This window comes from Ambystoma mexicanum, chromosome 7q (genome assembly GCF_040938575.1).
Source record: "Ambystoma mexicanum isolate Mex_15411 chromosome 7q, UKY_AmexF1_1, whole genome shotgun sequence".
NCBI classification, from domain to species: Eukaryota; Metazoa; Chordata; class Amphibia; order Caudata; family Ambystomatidae; genus Ambystoma; species Ambystoma mexicanum.
The window spans coordinates 845,077,161-845,096,020 of record NC_090941.1 but is presented as its reverse complement, the minus strand read 5'-3'; the positions used below and the strand labels follow the sequence as shown (position 1 = coordinate 845,096,020).

Here is an 18,860-nt window from a genome sequence, read left to right as displayed (position 1 = left end):
TAAGACACCACCTTTGAGATGTCACATATAAAGGGATCAACGATACCAACTGATGGATCCCCACAAGCATTGGTGACACCATAGTAGAATAAATTACTGTAGTGAAATAAGAGTTGATTACTCCATTTTCTTAATAAAGTCTTTCTTGGTGATGTATTTTCACCATTGCTTGAGTGGCAGAACCATGAGCCAATGCATTTTTGACAGTGTGCCCATCATCAGGGCTGATTCTATAAATAATAATAGAAACAAATCGTGCATGTACCCTTAGATAAGATCAGACCATATCATTTAACCATAAAACGCGAAGTGATCATACCTGTCAATAAATCCAAAGTGACCCTGGTGAATTACACCTGTTTAAAAATAAGGCACAGTGATGCCTACGGTATGATAATAAATATGTAATGTATGGAAAAGATGAAAAAAAATGTAAAAATGCCAAAGTACCTCAAATGGTCATCTCACTAGTGCCTGGGTGTTATTAGACCAAGAAGGATCTGTAACAAAAAAAAACTTATTACAGCAATGCTATAAAGGTTCAAAAGAAGTTTCCAAGACTGTGTGTAAGCAGTTCTGTTCAGCCCAAATTTACTTTGTTTATAGTGTGGGATCCCTGGCAGTGTTCATGCACGATGTAGTGTAAAGACGCTAGCTGAGGCATCTAGTGTTCATATACTCAAAATTACTTGGCAATCTGCATGTGCATGATGTCATTGCGTTGCTTATCATGTCCGTCTTTATACCGTCATGTAAAAAGTGACGTAGACATGTTAATAAGGGCCTGTAAAAAACAATGCATTACAGTTTGCAGCCCATCTGGTGTATTTTGACAGATACATATGCATATACAACTAAGCTGGACAGTTTAAATACTCTCTGAGGTCTTTACATAGCCGTTGTAACCACAACACCTAGAACATGCAAGGTGATAACTTTGTTACATTTCATGTTGATTGAAAGGCAACCCAAACAATACTAATGAAGGGAATTTATGTCACTTTTGATGACACAGTACAGTAAGGTGGAATGGGGAAAAGTAAATCTGTTGGTTACATCATATGAAAAGTAACATAAAAAAGACAATGTTAAATACTCTTGGCAACCGTAACAGGGATATAACAATATCACAAGGGCATGTATAGTACAGTAAGGCACAGTAGAGAAAGGGGAAAAATGCCTGATTGGACTATGAGAGGATTTAGGAATTTACATAGAACATTTGGGAACAAAATGCTTGGGTATTCTATCTATTACCAGACAAAACATTGTGGTAGATGACAAGTACTCATCTGTGACATACTGTAATGGTAGAACATTACAGAAATACATAGTATCTTGGAAGTATCGTCTGTCCGACATATTAACGTTGCTCATTAATCTGGTCCTATGGTACTTCACAAAAAGCAAGTCAAGCATAGTTCTTTATTCATCCCGTTTGGTGCAACAGAATCTAATCTTTGTAATTCTTCTGCACTAGTAACAGGGAAGGCACACTAAGATATGTCATACAATGAGATATCCAACATCACCAACAAGAAAGAAGAAACTTTAGGTTCATCTATAGAGGAGGCAGAAGCCATATTGAATTTGATCCAAGACATACGAACATAGGTGGAGATCCATCTAAAAAGATTAAGCAACTAGAGTACTTGATCCGCAAAGCGATCAATAGGAAGCTACATGCCTCAACCCTAACAAAATAATATAGGGTACAAAGAATATTGAGGGGCTTACACATCCGACTTTGTCCCACTATCTGCAAAGAGAACAAGGAATTTATAAGAAAGTAGGAATTAATTTAGTTCTTAAGAAATGCTCACTCAACCTCATCCTGCTTACGATACAAGAACGTTCATCACAACTGAACCAGTTAACGAGGGCGAAAGACATTTAATCGAACCCACAGCCACACTAGGTCAGGAGCAAATCACCTCTGTTAGAAGACATTAATAATAGGTTAGGCAGCTTCAAAACAGAAATAGAAAACAAATAAATATGCAACATATACGATTATCTCCATGAAGAGGTGTACTCTTGGATGAACAGATAAAGAACAGAGTAACACCTCGAAAAGATCAAGCTCCACAAGTTCAGGCTCCGATAGCAAAAGCGCAGGTTCTAGTGAAAGACAAGACAATAGGAACACTGAACAAGAGTGAATTAGAGACCCCTGAATAGAATAATCAGGAAATAGACAACACAGACCCGCTGCCATTTGTTTAGAAAGGGATACAAGAAGAAAAGAACGCAGTAGGGGCAGAGACGACACCAGCACACAGATAATATAAACAAGATTCCAAACGAGGAGAACCTAGTTGTGAAGTTATCCAAAAGAGTACCGAGTTCCACTGATCTTGTAAATGGTGAACAGCTGCCATTACAAAATAATAGGCACATCTATGAGAGATTTTACAAATGAGAGAATGCAGGTGGCTTGATAAGACACCAGACATGTCTGTTCCATACATTCATAGAAGTGTCTTGTATAGAAAGAGCTCTATCACCTTTCAGAACTGCCATACATTCTATATCCACTTGCAGGAGACCAAACTCAAAGGCATTTGGAGCCAATCTGGCAAATTGACAAAGGTTGAGTTTCACGAGAGACAGTGAAAATCAGAGCAGCTCTCAGAACTGAATGTGTTTGGTCTAAGGAAAGGCTATGAGAATCATCTTTGTCACACAAGTCTTTGCACTACTGTGTGTATGATCAACTGATCACACGATTCCTCCATGTACCTCCTTGTTAAGAACCTTGATGGGATATATTATTACTTCAGCAATTAATTTAAATTATTTGCAAATAGCTTTTGGTCTCTTTACAGCAATAACAATTGGGACAGAACGGCGTAGTATACTCCTGCAGTATGGGCTGAGCAGGTGACCAAACAACTGCTAGCGGTTTCTTTGTGCGTGTTGGAGTGTGTTTATTCTATTACTGGGGCGGTCTCAAAAGGGGGTGATGTTTCATTGGAATGTGCTGGCCTATTTAGTTTATAGTAAGGACAGGGTTGGCAAAAGCATGAGCATTGATCTGGCACTTCTACTGGGACCGAATATCAGATACAGATTGCAATGCTGGAGCATGTTCACACAGTTGAATGAATAGTAACCAAGACCAAATATTGGTTGAAGGCTTTTTAATTTCTGCATTGTTATACTTTGTTTCTAAGCAGCTTAGCAAATGCCTCGTTCAAATTTCGCTTTCTTTTAGGGCAGCTTCTTAAATACATTACATTTTGGTTATAGCAACATGAAAACAGACAAACAGTGCAGGGAAAGCAACAGAGCTGAGAGAGAGTGTGTGAGAGGAGAAAGAGGGGAGAGAGCGAGAAAGGTGGGAGGGTGAGGAAGCACGAGGGAGATAGACCAGGGAAAAAGACCAGGTGCCTTAACAAGTTTAGCATTTTGTTTTTGCTGCTTTAATGACGTGAACTTCACTGCACTATTCCACAAAGTGTGCAATATAATTCATTTTGTAGTAATTTGGAGGTTCCAGGACATTTATTAATGTCAATACAAAGCTCAATGGAATTTAATGGTCATTATTACCTAAATTGGGGGAGGGGTGTGGCCTGGAGCGCCATCGATGTGGCTGCTCCTCTTATGGCCTCCATGGGAAGTCCACGTTATAAACTTACAAGATGCAGTTCCTGCTTTTATCCCGATGAAAGAAAGGGAGTTTCCGGAACCGGAATGTCTGGGCTGCAGCCGGTCGCAAGATAAGCCTCCGACACTCACTCCTGCCCTGGATTGAAGCGGCTTACTAGAGCGCCAGTCGATGATGCGGTCCAAGATGGCGGCGGGCCGCCGCGGACCAGAGGAAAGAGGCTGCAGGGACCCGAAGCCCAGCTGACCACAGCCAGGGAGTGCCCGGGAGAACTCTGCCCCGGATCTGCGAGGTGCAACCTCCCTGCTCGCTTCCCGCGGAGGGAGGTACACCGAAGTCCCATCCATTTGCACACGCTATGAAGAAGGAGGCTCCTTGCCAGCGGTGTGGAAGCTCCTATTCCGCAGGTCTCTGCCGAGCCACGTAGCCACAGTTGCAGCTGCAAAACCCCTCTGACCTCTGCACCCTAATGAGAGGGGAGAGACCCTGAGGCGGCGTGTAGCAGGGTTTATTCCCGGAGACACCAGCTCGCCCAAACAGCTGGGGGTAGAAGTCCACCTTTCTGCGGCATTCCGTGCACCCGCACCCCACTCGCCCTTGATTCACAGTCCTAAAGTTCACAAACAGCTGTGACGTCTTCTGAAAACTCTTTGTGCGGTCCACGTAGAACTTCAGCACTCTAGCTACATCCAGCGAGTCCTCTCGGCCGGCGACAAAGGCGACGGGAAGAAAACTGGCAACACCAAGGGCTCGTTGAGGTGGAAGTCCGACGGCACCTTGGGCATAAAGGATGGGTGTGTCCTCAGCACCACCCTCGTGTCATGAAAAGTCAAGTATGGAGGCTTGCAAGATAGGGCCTGGATCTCTCCCACTCGTCATGCGGAGGTGATGGCCACGAGGAAAGCTGTCTTCCATGACAGGAACTTCAAAGGCGCTGAATGCATAGGCTCGAATGGGGCTCCCATGAGCTTGGTCAGCACCACATTAAGCTCCCACGCTGGGGCAGGGGCCTTCACCGGCGGGAATGATCGGAATAGTCCCTTCATGAATTCTTTCACCAGGCGATGAGACCACAAGGACGCCCGTCCCGTCGTCCTGGTATATCGGGAGATTGCAGCCAGATGTATTTTGATGGAGGCGTGAGCCAGTCCAGCTTTGGCCAGCGACAGTAGGTACGGCAGTACTTGAGGGGCCGTAATCCACAGAGGGTTAATCTTCTGTGCACGGCACCAGACAGAGAACTTCTTCCATTTATGTCCGTAGCACTTGAGAGTTGAGGACGCCCTGGCCTTTGCAAGAACCTCTCTGCAGTCGGCCGGGATGTCGTACCCTCCAAACTCTAGTGCTGCAGGAGCCAGGCCTGCAAGTTCAGCGACTCCGGGTTGTGGTGAAGAATGGCGCCTCCTTCTCTGGAGAGAAGGTCTGCGTCTGTCGGCAGCTTGACTGGTGGGGACATTGACAAGTCCAGAAGGTCCGGGAACCAGATCTGTCTCGGCCACGCCGGTGCGACGAGGATCATCCTGCTCCGGGACCTCTTGAGCTGGTTGATGAGCCGGAGCAGCAACGGCAGCGGAGGGAAAGCATAAAGAAATAGGCCGTCCCAGGGGAACGAGAAAGCATCGCCCATGCTCCTCGGCTGGGGGAACCTGCTGGCGAACCTCCGGCACTTGGAATTCGTCGCCGTCGCGAAGAGATCGATTTGGGGTTCGCCCCATCGTCAGAAGAGTCGATCCATTTGATCCTGGCGCAGTTCCCACTCGTGGCACGAGCGCAGCTCCCAGCTGAGTGAGTCGGCGATCATGTTTTTTATTCCTGCCAGATGAAGAGGCACCAGAAACATCCGTTGGGCGACGGCCCAATGCCACAGATCCTGGGCTTCCTTGGATAGGGCCGGGGGACCTGGTTCCGCCCTGCTTCCGGATGTAGAACATCGTGGTGGTGTTGTCGGTGAAGATCCTCACCACCTTGCCCTTGAGAGACGGAAGAAAGGACCTGAGGGCCCAGAACACCGCGCAGAGCTCCAAGATGTTGATGTGGAGAGACTTCTCCTCCGGGAGCCAAAGGCCTCTTGCGTGAAGATCTCCGGAGTGTGCTCCCCAACCTTCAGGGAGGAGTCTGTCGTCACCATCACCTGGTGAGCTGGGGTCTGAAAGTCCGTGCCCATCGACAGATGGGAGCGGCTACCCCACCACCGGATCGCCTGTCAGAACGTCTCGTTGAGAGGGATCCTGTCCTCGAAGCTGCCCGTCGACTGGATCCAGCAGGCGTCGAGGAACTCCTGTAAGGGTCGCATCCGAAGCCTGCAAAGGCGCACCAGATAAATGCAGGAGGACATCATCCCGAGGAGGGATTTGATAGATCTTACCCTGGGCATGTCTGTGGCCAGCAGACGCTGCACCTTGCCCAGAATGGTCCCCGTCCTTTCCTCCGACGGCGAGGCCAGCCACGCCACTGTGTCGAGCTTGGCTCCCAGAAACAGGGCGACTTGCGACGGAACCAGGTGGGATTTTGGAAAGTTGATGGAGAATCCCAGGTCCGTGAGTAGCTGGACGATCTTCGCAGTGTGCTCCACGGCGAGCGCCCTTGACCTTGCCCAGATGAGCCAGTCGTCCAGGTGGCGGTAGACGTGGATCCCTTGTAGGCGCAGCCGCGCCGCCACCGGTGCGAGGCACTTGGTGAACACCCTGGGTGCCGACTTCAATCCGAACGGGAGGGCCTTGAACTGGTAGTGCCGCCCTTGGACCACGAACCTGAGGAAATTTCGGTGTCTTTTTAGAATGGGGATGTGGATGTACGCATCCTCCAAGTCCGACCACGACAGGAAATCGCCCTCCTCCAGCTGTCCCAGCACATGCTGGAGGGTGACCATACGGGACTTCTGTGCCTTGATGTACTTGTTCAGTCGTCGTAGGTCCAGGATGGGGCGCCATCCTCCTGTCTTCTGTCTTCTTTTTTACAAGGAAGTACCTTGAGTAAACTCCAGAGCCCCGAAGCCTCTTTGGGACGAGCTCGATGGCACCCTTCTTGAGCATCGCCCTTACTTCCAACAGTAGTTGAGGGACGTGATTTTCCTTCCTGGCCACGGGTGGAACGCGAGGGCACTTCTTCTGAAACTCGAGGGCGTGCCCTTGGGCCAGGGCGTCCAGCACCCAACGGTCGGTGGAGATGGACTCCCACACGCTGACGAACCTCGCCAGCCGGCCTCCCACCGGGGTGCTTCGGCGGGGGCCCCACTCCACGGTCGGTTCAATCTTGTTTGGAGCCCGCCTTGCCTTCTTGACCTCCCTGTCGACGACGACGGGCACCACCTGACTTGCCGCGTCGCCTGTAGGCTTCCTGGGACGAAGATCTTGCCGCTTGGCGGTACGTGGAGGAGCCACTGCCGGATCCCTTGGAGGCACCCTGTCTGCCTCCGGAGCTCCGAAAGGACGGCCGTCGTTGTTGGAGCACTCCCAGTGCCCGGGCAGTCTCTGTGTCTGTCTTGATGGCCTGAAGGGACTCATCAACCGCCTTCCCAAACAGGTTGTTCCCGTCGAAGGGCATGTCCAAAACCTTGGTTTGTACGTCCTGGCGGAAATCCGTGGACTTGAGCCATCCTCGTCGTCTCAAGCAAACGCCGTTGCCCAACTGACGGAAACCGGTGTCGGCGATGTCCGTTGCCACCGTGATGGCATGGTCCGAAGCAATCTCCCCCTCCTGTAGGATTTCAAGGGCCTCAGCCCTTTTGGCGTCCGGAAGGAAGTCTAACAGAGGGGTGATTTTGAACCACAACTCCCTGTCGTAGCGGGCTACGATAGCCAGGGTTATGGCTGCCTTGATAGTCGTCGCTGCGGATGAGATGATCCGTCATCCCATCGTGTCCAACTTCCTGCCCTCGCCTTCCGGCGAGGAAGTTGATCTCGAGGCCGATGTCCCCCCAGCTTTCTTCTTTGCCGCCGCCGAGACGACCGAATCCGGGGTAGGTTTTGCCCGAAGGCACAAGGGGGCAGCGTCAGGGACCCGGTACTTCTTCTCGTACCGGTCCCTCTTTGCCGGCGTCGTGGCAGAGTTCTTGAGGAGGGCGCGCCCCTCATCCCAGATGTCATCAAGAAGCGGTACGGCGAGGACCGTCTTCCTTTTAGCCTCGCGCCGTTGGTAAAGGAACCCTTCTTTCTTCTTTTCTTCTGGGCAGAGCTGAAAAAGCTCAGATGCCCTGGAAATCATGGCATGAAAGGATCCAATCTCGTCGGGGCGGACGCCCGAGCAGGGGGCGACGGGGGACACGTCCCGTCGTCGCCTCCGTCATCATCTGTACCTGTCGTAGTCGTGTCCGTGCCTGTATCAACCCCGTGGGTAGTAGACCGGGGAAGGCAGAGCAGGCCGCAAAGGTGGGAGAGGTGGCGGAAACGACGGGCGCAAAGGCTCTTGAGGAGATGTAATAACCCAGGTGCACTTTTACACTACCAAATGGTATCACTACATAATATCCCCAACAAAAATATTGGCATAGTTATGGCCGTTTGATTCGCCATAGGTGATATTTTTGTTGGGGATATTATGTGGGAGCAGGGGTTGCAGGGGTGTACCCCGCAGGGTCCATGTGTGAATTTCGCTGCAAAAATATGGCGATATTTTTGCATCGCGATATTTTTGCGGCGGAATTAACACATTGAACCTACCAAATAAGCTATCATGGCAATAGAACGACCCCGGGATGAGCTGATGTTCCAGGGCTCCCCCCTTCAAATTTACCAGGACCTGTCCGTGGCGACAATACAAAAACAAAGGGCCCTGAGACCCCTAACGCTATTCCTCAGGGACCAACGCATCAGGTACTGCTGGCTATTCCTAACTGCGCTACAATTCTCTTACAAAGGAGTTCTCTGAACGATAGGTCACCTAGAAGATGCAGCGTCTGTCTTACACCCTGACTCCACTGGAAGAATGAAACGCCAAATAACCCCGCGCTCGGGACCTCATGGGCCAGGTTTCAACGATCTCCCACGGCCTGCTGCCCTCCCCTTCCCAGATTTCGGATCTTGAACAGTCGATCCAGCTGAATTCAGATTGATACGGAACACAAAGCTACTAGACACCGGTTGCGGGCTTCACACTGCCCATGCCCAACTCCAAGGTGGATGACACCAGAATTCCCTTGGAGTGGAATACAGACCAATAATCTACAAATTGTTTTAGCTCCGTTGGCTAAGGGATACGCTGTTGGAGAAAAATCAGGTTCCCATGAGTCTGTTACGGATTCCCGTTGGAGGCTCATGTTAAAACCCTGGTTGCATGATGATATCAGGATAACAAAACCCCTGAATGGCAACAGTCACACCTGGCCCAGACCCCGCTCCCAGGAAACACTGATGCTCCTGAAACGTCCCCACCACACGAGACACTGAAGTTTATCATATCGAACATTAGGGGTCTGAACTCTGCCTCCAAACGGAAATCAACATTGCAACGGCTGCAGGACGTGGAAAGCTTGGTGGTCTTCTTGCAGGAAACACACCTAAGGCCAACGGATTTTACACGCCTCCGCAGTAAGAATTTCCTGCTTCAATATCTGGCCTCTAATGGAACCAAAAGAGGGGGTACAGCAATCCTCTTCGCTAGAAAGGTGCAACCACACATACTAGAGACGCAACTGTGCGCAGAGGGCCGCTATACGGCAATCAAGGGCCTTATGTTTGGGCAACTTTACTCTCTAATCTCAGTTTAAACTCCAAATGAAGGACAGGAGGCATTCTACAAAGCACTGGGCGAAACCCTCCTCCCTTTTGTTAAAGGCCAAGTCGTCATTGGAGGAGACCTCAACGGGGTCCCTGACCCCTCAGGGGACAGATCACACCCCCCAAACCCCAGAGACTTTAAACTTGCTACAAGCCTTCTTCAGATACTTCGAACCCTGGAGGTGGTGGACACGTGTAGAGTGCTTTACCCGAGCGAAAAAGACTTCTCTTTCTTTTCACATGTGCACAGAACTTTCCCCAGGATTGATCTCTTACTTGCCTCCCCAAAAATCCTGGCCTTTGTTGACAATGTGACCATTGGAGCGAGGGCACTCTCTGACCATGCCCCAGTGACTCTGACCCTCCGCGCCCATGATCCTGACCCACCATCTCGACCTGTTGGAACCTGTATGAACCCTTTCTGAATGAAATGCTGTTAAGGGACTCCACAGCTAAAGTGATTAGAAACATTTTCTGGGAAAATCCGGCTGAAGATACCTCCCTCAGCCAACACATGGGACGCTATGAAAGCTGTGGTGCAGAGGGAGTGGGGGGGGGGGAGTAATCGCACATGGGGCGGCAGTCTATAAACGCAAATGACAAATCCGAATGGAGCTCGAAGAAGGTTCAGAAAGCTGAGGCCAATCACAAACGCAAAGGCTGGCCCCGAGGTCCCAACGAGCCCTACAAAATGGCCCGGAGAAAGTTGGATGCTCACTATGCAGAGGAAACGGTGCATCTACTGGCCAAATCCAAGCAGGGCTACTATCCCAGGAACAACAAAGAGAATACACTCTTGGTGGAGAAAATAGCCAAGGCGAAGAAAAAGAACACTATATTGGGCCTTCGCGACCCCCAGGGCAAGGTCCAATATGCGGAGCAAGATAAAGTGCGACTGCCAGCAGCCCATCTTTCTAAGACAATGTCGGCATCACCCCGGGTCCAAACAGAACAGCAAGAGTACCTACAAGGTGCCGCTCTTCCTCAACTCAGGGAGTTTGACAGAAAGAGTCTTGACGCTCCAAACACAGGTGAGGAGGTTGAAACAGCCATTAAGTCCCTCAAACCTAGAGCTCCAGGCCCAGACAGGTTCACAACAAGGTTCTATAAAGTATTTCACCCCCAACTGGTTGCTTCGCTGACAGCCCTCTTTGATTAATTTGGTGTGTCGGGATCCATCACCCCATCCATGCAAGAATCTATAACCATCCTCTTGCTTAAACTGGGAAAATATGCTAGAGAAAATAGCTCATATAGGCCCATTTCCTTGCTAAATATCGATGGCAACATCTACTCAAAAATATTGGTGAACCGCCTAGCGAACGCCCTACCCAACTTAATAGATACAGACCAAACAGACTTCATAATGCATAGGTCAACTGGAGATAACATTTGTAGCCTTGAATCTAGTAGATGTCGTAACGCAAGATTTGCACAAACTAACACTGCTGACTTTGGATGCGAACAAGTCCTTTGACAAAGTGGTCTGGGCCTTCCTAAACTTACCCTATAAACCTTCCATTCTGGCCCAAACTTCCGAAGATTCGTCCTGGCAAACTACCAGTCCCCGAAGGCCCTCCTCACGGTCAATGGCAACCTATCAGACCCAATCCCCTTAACCTGTGTAACCAGGCAGGCGTGTCCCTCATCTCCTCTTCTGTTTGCACTGGTAATGGAATCTTTCACCCAGCCAGTTCTACTACACCCGAGCATCAAAGGCCTTCTCATTGGCGCCTCCCAGCATAAGATTGCACACTATGCTAATGACGTGCTGCTAGCCATAACGGACATTAGCTCTTCGCTAACGTCAGCCCTTTCAGAGCTCTCCAGATTTGGGAGGGTAACAGGTTTTACTATCAATTTTGGGAAGTTGGTTGCCTTCAGGATTGGTCTAGAACCTGGGGAACGGGAGATCCTAGAAACCCTATGCCCGATCCAATGGGGTGAGAAAGCTATTCCTATCTGGGGGTCCAAATCCCTGCCCACCCTGGAGATGTCTATCGAACTTCCCCCCGCTCTTTAAAGAGCTAGAGAGCGATCTCGAACAATGGACCTCACAGGAGATCTCACTCATTGGGCGTATCACCGCCTGCAAGACGAACCTCCTTCCACGGTTCCTATATGCTTGTTCATCCCTGCCCACCACGATTCCACTGCCCCCCCCTTAGACACATACAGAGGAAAATGCTCCAGTTTATCTGGAGGGGCAGGAAGGCGATGATCTCCCAGAAAGCCATGATGGGCAGCGCCGGACTGGGAGGGCTAGGGGTCCCCGACCTGCGTAAATACCAGGTAGCTGCACAACTGGCACCTATATGGACATGGGTCATGACCTCTGGGCGCCCAAAATGGGTAGAAGTGGAGAAATCCTGCCTCTCACTCAACTGCGCTTCCTTCCGCATGTCTTGCCTCCACTAAGCCGAACCTGGAGTGGGACTTTGGCCTCCACCAAACACACCCTCAAAACTTGGGACTGGGCTTTAAAACATAAGGGCATCCTGAGGGGGTTGGGTCCTTCCTCCCCGATTTTCCACAATCCAGCCTTTTGTCCCGGATCCTGCCCACTGAACTTCAAAAACTGGACTGTGGGGGGGGGGGCTTCAATACCTGGGACAACTCTTCGAGGGGGACAGCCTCCCTTCTTCGAACAATGCAAAGCAGCCTTTCATCTAACGGTGATGGACAGGTTCTCTTACATTTAACTTCGACACTGGTGCTCCCACCCCCAAACCCATCAAGCAGGGTTATGCACCCCTAACCCTCTTGAGCTTACCCTAAAAGAACTCCCACTTCACGGGAAAATCTCCACAGTGTACAAATTATGGCAGGAGGATATAATCACCACAAGGGCCCCTTACATGGCACAATGGCAGGCAGACTTAGGGCACCCTCTGGAAGTCCAAACGTGGGTGGACATATGGTCTAGGACTCACTCCTCATCCTTCTGCAACACTAACCGGGAATGCACCCATAAACTGCTTCTGCAATGGTACTACTGTCCGCTACGCCTGCATCACTTTAACCAGGCCCTGGATCCCCAATGCTGGTGCCTATGTGGACAGCCGGGGTCATACTTCCATATGTGGTGGTCATGCCCAACCGTAAAAGCTTTCTGGGCACAGTGCATCGCTACTATACAAGACATTACCCAGGTGGCGATCACCAGGAAGCCGGAGACCATCCTACTAGGCGCCGCGACACCAGGGGCTTACCCGAGATTCGGGAAAATAGCCAAACTTCTGACACAACTTCTACTGGCTGGGAGAATTACAGTAGCCCGCACCTGGAAGACAACCGAAGGCCCCCCAATGACTCTTTGGTGGATTAAACTTTCGGACATTTTGATCGCAGAAAGAGTCACAGCAGCCAAAGCTGTTTACATCATTTTGCGAACATATGGGATCCATTCCTTGACTATGATCAGAACCTTCTGGCGATGACCCACAAAACCCAATTGGCAAGAGGGGCCCTCCACTCGGGCAGTGAGCTGCTCGCGGTAGTACCCGCTCTACTGGACCAGGAGGAAAGCGGAGTCGGAGAGCGAATGAGCGGAGTGGGTGGGGGGGTGGTTCGAGGGCTTCGGGTCTCCGGTCTATGCTTGCACAGTCTCATCTCCCTGAAATGGGGGTTATTTTATGTCTCTGATAAACTTGTATTGTTCTCATCTGTGCTCCGGTTTAAAAAAAAACATGTAAAAAAATTGCAGTGCTCTGTCTTTTCTAACCGTGGACATGTTCTGCAAGAACAGAAAATAAGTTATCTGTTCCCTAGCACACCTTAGGTAAGCCCACCAAGACATTTGGGACGCATTTCAAAAATTCAATTTTAGGAGTTTAGAAATGGCACCTCATAGATTGTTACAGTAAGCTTTAGTCAATTACCTCCAGCAAATGTATTCAAATGTTATAATGCTGCTAAAGACACCATTTATTTATTGATGACCATTAATTGCAGTAGTCTCCGCCAATCGTAATATTTCAATTGACAAACGCAAATCTGATCTAAGCAATTTGTTAAAGGATTTAATATAATTTATGTGCAGTACAGTATCCCTCACTAATTTTGAAAAGATATGTATATGCTACTAGCATTCAAAAATAGTCTGAAGGAAGGCAGAGGAAAACGTATAACTGCATATCTTGCTGCAATCAGCCAGACATTTACGAAAACGAACAAGAGGGCCCACATAGAACCCTCGCCCCAGATTTATGTATGCTGCAGTGTGAGAGGTTGAGTTAAAAAATAATACTTTTTTTGAAAACAGGCATTTTCTTAAGAGTAAAGAAAATAGTATCCACATGCACGATCATCTTGAAGAAAATCACTAGAGAATCGAAAATGTAACTTTTTATCAAAGATATTTAATTGAGCAATATGAATGTGGGCAAACTGTTTATCAGAATGTATCACCTACCATTTATTTGACACTCCCCTTTTACAGTCGCCCTCTGCAATCTTTAAAAGAAAATAATTACCTCACGAACTTCTTCATCCTCTTCATTTGTATTTGTTTTTCTTGACTCACGAAATTTTCGTACCTATAAAGAAAAAAAAAAAGACGTTTACATAGACTTTACTTACTTCACTTAAACACACGCCATTGTGCATTTCTCGGAATAACAAATTGAAACACATTCTTGTTTAGTGCCAGGTTATCATTACATTTCCTTTTTAAAAAGACTGAATTCCTTAGTTATAACAGATGAATAAGTCACATACCTGCAGGCTTGATCTGGCGTATATGGCAATAGGGCAATGCCGAAGTGCAAGACCAACAATGCTCGCCTGGGCCGGTTTACTTGGCCAAAGTGGACTACTTTGTTGGCCAATGTGGGCCAGTTTGATGAATTACTTGGCTCTGCAGCTAGTAGTTTTTACTAGCATTACTGAACAAATATTATTTCAAATGCAAAATTTGCAACACATATTGCCAATACACTCGCCCCTTGGTTACTATTCGAACAGTGTCACATAAGGAATGTATTGCCCTGTGGGCCACTTTTTCATTGGTGCCCGAGTCAGTTGTAAGCCCCAGCCACTCCCTGCGTACCTGTAAGTGCAGTTTTCCACATTTGGCTTCATAAATAGATTCAAATAATACCCAATGGTCTGGCTGGGAATCCTCGCTACACTAAAGTGATGAAGCCGTGGTCCAAGATGACGAACACACAGGTTTTTAACAGACAGCCTTCCACCTCAATGTGATCTATTTACCACTTACCACAGACAGGGCTAGGGTTAGGCTCCTACCCAAATAGCCATGTTTTGATTTCAATAGCAGTTGCATGCTGAAATTCCCTCCACAGATTCCCCATTTTTGCAATATATCTGCTCCTCTTGACACAATACCCCCAGTGCAGACGGGAGTAGAAACGTTTCACACATCCACCAGTGGGCATGATTCTGTATGTGGTATCAGGAGTACACATAATTATTTATTTCGAAGTATTGCAAAGACCTGTTTGCAGTGAGCAGCTACAAGGAGCAGTGAAAGGGCACAGAACAGCCATCGGATTCCAGGACTCCTGGATGTAAGGAAATCAAACAGCATACAATTTGAAACAACAATCATACAGAATAGTAATATACAGGAATGCACAATGAGTTTCAAGGGTGAACAGTGCAAGGACCAACTGCAGACTTTGAAATTGCTGGGAGCTGGGAGAAATTTAGCCAAGGAGAGCCTGGTTAGCTTGAAGCCAACATCTACCAAGAGCTACTTTTGGTTTTCGAAAGCAGCTTCTGCATTATAAGCATGCATATGTGACATTAACTTTGAGTATTTGAGAATGTTCATAAAGAATAGTTAGACCACTTCTAGTACACATTTAAACAAAATGGATAATACATAATGGGCAAAAAGTTAGTGTGCATATCATATGGAAGACATTTATTTATTTAGACATTTGTAAAGTGCATCTAACTCTGAGGCATCTGAGCACTGGTTTTTGAGAGTACAGCAAAGAACTACATACATACATACATACATACATACATACATACGTATTCAGGTATAGGTTAACAGTTCTGTTCAGAGTAATGCATACAGGGAGAGTGGAGAGTGGATATTTTAGGCAGAATTGCGAGAGGGAATTACTTTAGCCGCTCTTGTGTGAAAAGCCAGGTTTTCAAGCTTTTACAGAAGGACCAGATCTTAATGAAGATGGTGAAGCCTTTCAGTCTTTGGAAGCTACCACTGGGAAGCTGCTACCCTCTGCTTTCTGTAGTTTGAATCTGGGTATGGTGAGTAAATGCGAATGGGCTGAGCGTGTGTGTCTGTTGGATTGGTTTGTGCAGAATTTGTTGGATAAGTATTACATGCCGAGTTGGATAGAAATGTGTTTGTCAAGGAGAGGGTTTTGAATAGGATTCGACCGTGGACCGGCAACCAGTGGGCATTCCGTCTCACCATGGTAATGTTTTTATTTTATGGGATATTAAAGGCTGCTCTTAGAGCATTGTTTTGAAATCACCTGAAGTTTTCTTTTATATTGCGGCTGTTAGTACCTGCGTAGAACACGTCGCAATAGTCTAATATGGATTCGATAAGCGCTCTAGCCAGCGTAATGACAAGAAAGGTCTACAGTCGTTGATGAGCTTTGAAGTGTAAACTGGCGCTGATGCTGTGGCGTTGACTTGTCTGGTTAAGGTGAGACATTGATGGTAATGCCATCAACAGTGAAGGATCTGAAGGAGTCACGTAGTTTGTTTAGATGGTTTTGTGAGCTTCTGAGGAGTAATTCTGTTTTTTCCTCGTTTAAACAAAGGCCATGTTGGGCCAGCCAAGCCTGGATGGTTTGGTAAATTTCATTTAGTGATTTTGAGTCTGAGTCATATGTGGCTCTAGTGCAGGGGTGAACAACTAATTTTGACAGAGGGCCGAAAGTACCTTACACGAGTGCTATATTGGGCCGAAAAGTAAATGTGGGCAGGGCAGTAGGTGGGGCGTGGCAGGAGGCTTTTTCAACCCCCAATTTGTATAAACACATGGAAAAAGAATATGTTTTTGAGGGGTAACGATTTTTATTGCATTTCAAACTTACATTTTGTGCTAATTTTCCATTGTTATAATTTATTTCGATGTAGTTATTGTATATTGTCTGTTTAGTTAAATTATATATATTTTATTGACCTATGATTGGACATTCTGTTATTTTGGACTGCTATCGTTTGCTGTTTGGGTTGCCCAAGAGGAGTATGGCCTTCGTTGAGTCAGGTTTCCTCAAAAAAGCAAAGGATGTACATCTCCTAACTGTGCCTGTTTTAGCTTTATTATTGGGTTCACTCTTGGAGTGCAACACTATGCCCCATGGCTCCCACCCCCAACCAAACACTATGCCCCATGGCCCCCTCACCCCCAACCAAACACTATGCCCCATGTCCCTCACCCCCAACCAAACACTATGCCCCATGCCCCTCACCCCCAACCAAACACTATGCCCCATGCCCATGTCCTCCACCCCCAACCAAACATTATGGCCCATGGCTCCCACCCCCAACCAAACACTATGACCCATGACCCCCTCACCCTCAACAAAACACTATGCCCCATGGCCCCCTAACCACCAACCAAACACTATGCCCCATGGATCCCACCCCCAACCAAACACTATGCCCCATGGCTCCCACCCCCAACCAAACACTATGCCCCATGTCCCCCTCACCCCCAACCAAACACTATGCCCCATGCCCATGTCCCCCTCACCCCCAACGAAACACTATGCCCCATTACTCCCACCCCCAACCAAACACTATGCCCCATGCCCCCCTCACCCCCAACCAAACACTATGCCCCATGGCCCCTCATCCCCAACCAAACACTATTCCCCATGGCCCCCTCACCTCCAACCAAACACTATGCCCAATACCCCTCACCCCCAACCAAACACTATGCCCCATGTCCCTCACCCCCAACCAAACACTATGCCCCATGGCTCCCTCCCCCAACCAAACACTATGCCCCATGCCCCTCACCCCCAACCAAACACTATGCCCCAAACACACTCTCAAGCATGCACCCATACAGGCCCGAACCCCCCAACTCAGCACACACACTCTCAAGCATGCACCCATAGAGATCCGAACCCCCCATTCCCGAACTCAGCACACACACTCTCAAGCATGCACCCATACAAACCCGAACCCCCCACCCCCCCAACTCAGCACACACACTCTCAAGAATGCACCCATACAGACCCGAACCCCCCCACCCCCCAACTCAGCGCACACACTTTCAAGTATGCACCCATACAGACCCAAACCCCCCACCCCCCAACTCAGCCCACACACTCTCAAGCATGCACCCATACAGACCCAAACCCCCCACCCCCCAACTCAGCACACACACTCTCAAGCATGCACCCAGACCCAAACCCCCCCATCTCAACATACACAACACAAACACTCAAAAACAAACATTCATACACATCCAACACCCCCATCTCAACATACACAACACAAACACTCAAAAACAAACATTCATACACATCCGACACCCCCGCACCCCCTCAACTCAACATACACAACACAAACACTCAAAAACAAACATTCATACACATCCGACACCCCCCCCCACACCTACATCTCAACATACACAACACAAACATACAGAAGAACAAACCCGACACACAAACACAAACAGACCACTTACCGGATGCGCTGGAAGGCAGGTAAGCTGGAACGCTGGCGAGGTAAGTAGTACTACGGCTGGCGTGGCCAGCAAGGCTGAAATGCCTTCCGGCATCAAGCCTTACTGGCCACGCCAGCCGTAGTGCTGGCCCTCCATTGGTGCAGCACACACACACTACGTGGCTCGTAGGAGCGACGTGGTGCGTGTGTGCTGAGCCAATGAGGGCCAGTGTTTTGTCCGGCCCGGAAGACAACAAAGACTTTCCTAATGGAGGGCGGCCAATGCTGCTTGCGGGCCGCCCTCCATTAGGATAGTGTTTGTGCCTCACGGGCCGGACAAAACAGTATGGCGGGCCGCAACTGGCCTGTGGGCCGTATGTTGTGCACCCATGCTCTAGTGGGTATGCGGATTCGGGTATCGTCTGCATAGTTAGTGTAGGTGACACCCAAGTCGTCGAGAAGGTTGAATAGAGGTTTAATGAAATATAATATATCACTTGAGGTGGGGGGGGGGCAGGATCCTTGAGGAACTCCACAGGTGACTGGGGCTGGCAATGCTTTTGCAGTAGGTGAGAAGACACCCATCATTCTATTGGTTAGGAAGTACTTTATCCAATGTATGGCTTTGACTGAAAAGTGGGCCGCCGAGGAGAGGTGTTTGCAGAGTATATTGTGGTTGACTAAATCAGAGGCTGCTGAGTGGTCTAGCAGGAGGAGGAGTGCTAAGTTGCCGTTATCTTTGATCTCGTCCATTTGTATTTTTAGATCCAGGAGGGCTGATTCAGTGCCATGTCCTGGACGGAAGCCTGATTGGTGAAGGCCTAGGAGGTTGTTGGCTCCCAAATGGTTTTGGATTTGCAGATAAGCTGCTCTGTACAATATTTTGAGAAGGAAAGGTACTGTTG

General features: G+C 48.5%; 1 protein-coding gene across 2 annotated transcripts in view; it reads right to left on the bottom strand.

The window, feature by feature from the left end:
- Window positions 1-18,860, bottom strand: part of MRE11 (MRE11 homolog, double strand break repair nuclease) — a 1,502,633-nt gene that overhangs the window by 519,292 nt on the left and 964,481 nt on the right. For both annotated transcript variants that reach the window (XM_069639266.1, XM_069639267.1), the window contains exon 14: window positions 13,803-13,865. In XM_069639266.1, coding sequence (XP_069495367.1) covers window positions 13,803-13,865 — 63 coding nt within the window. The remainder of the gene's footprint in view (window positions 1-13,802; window positions 13,866-18,860) is intronic.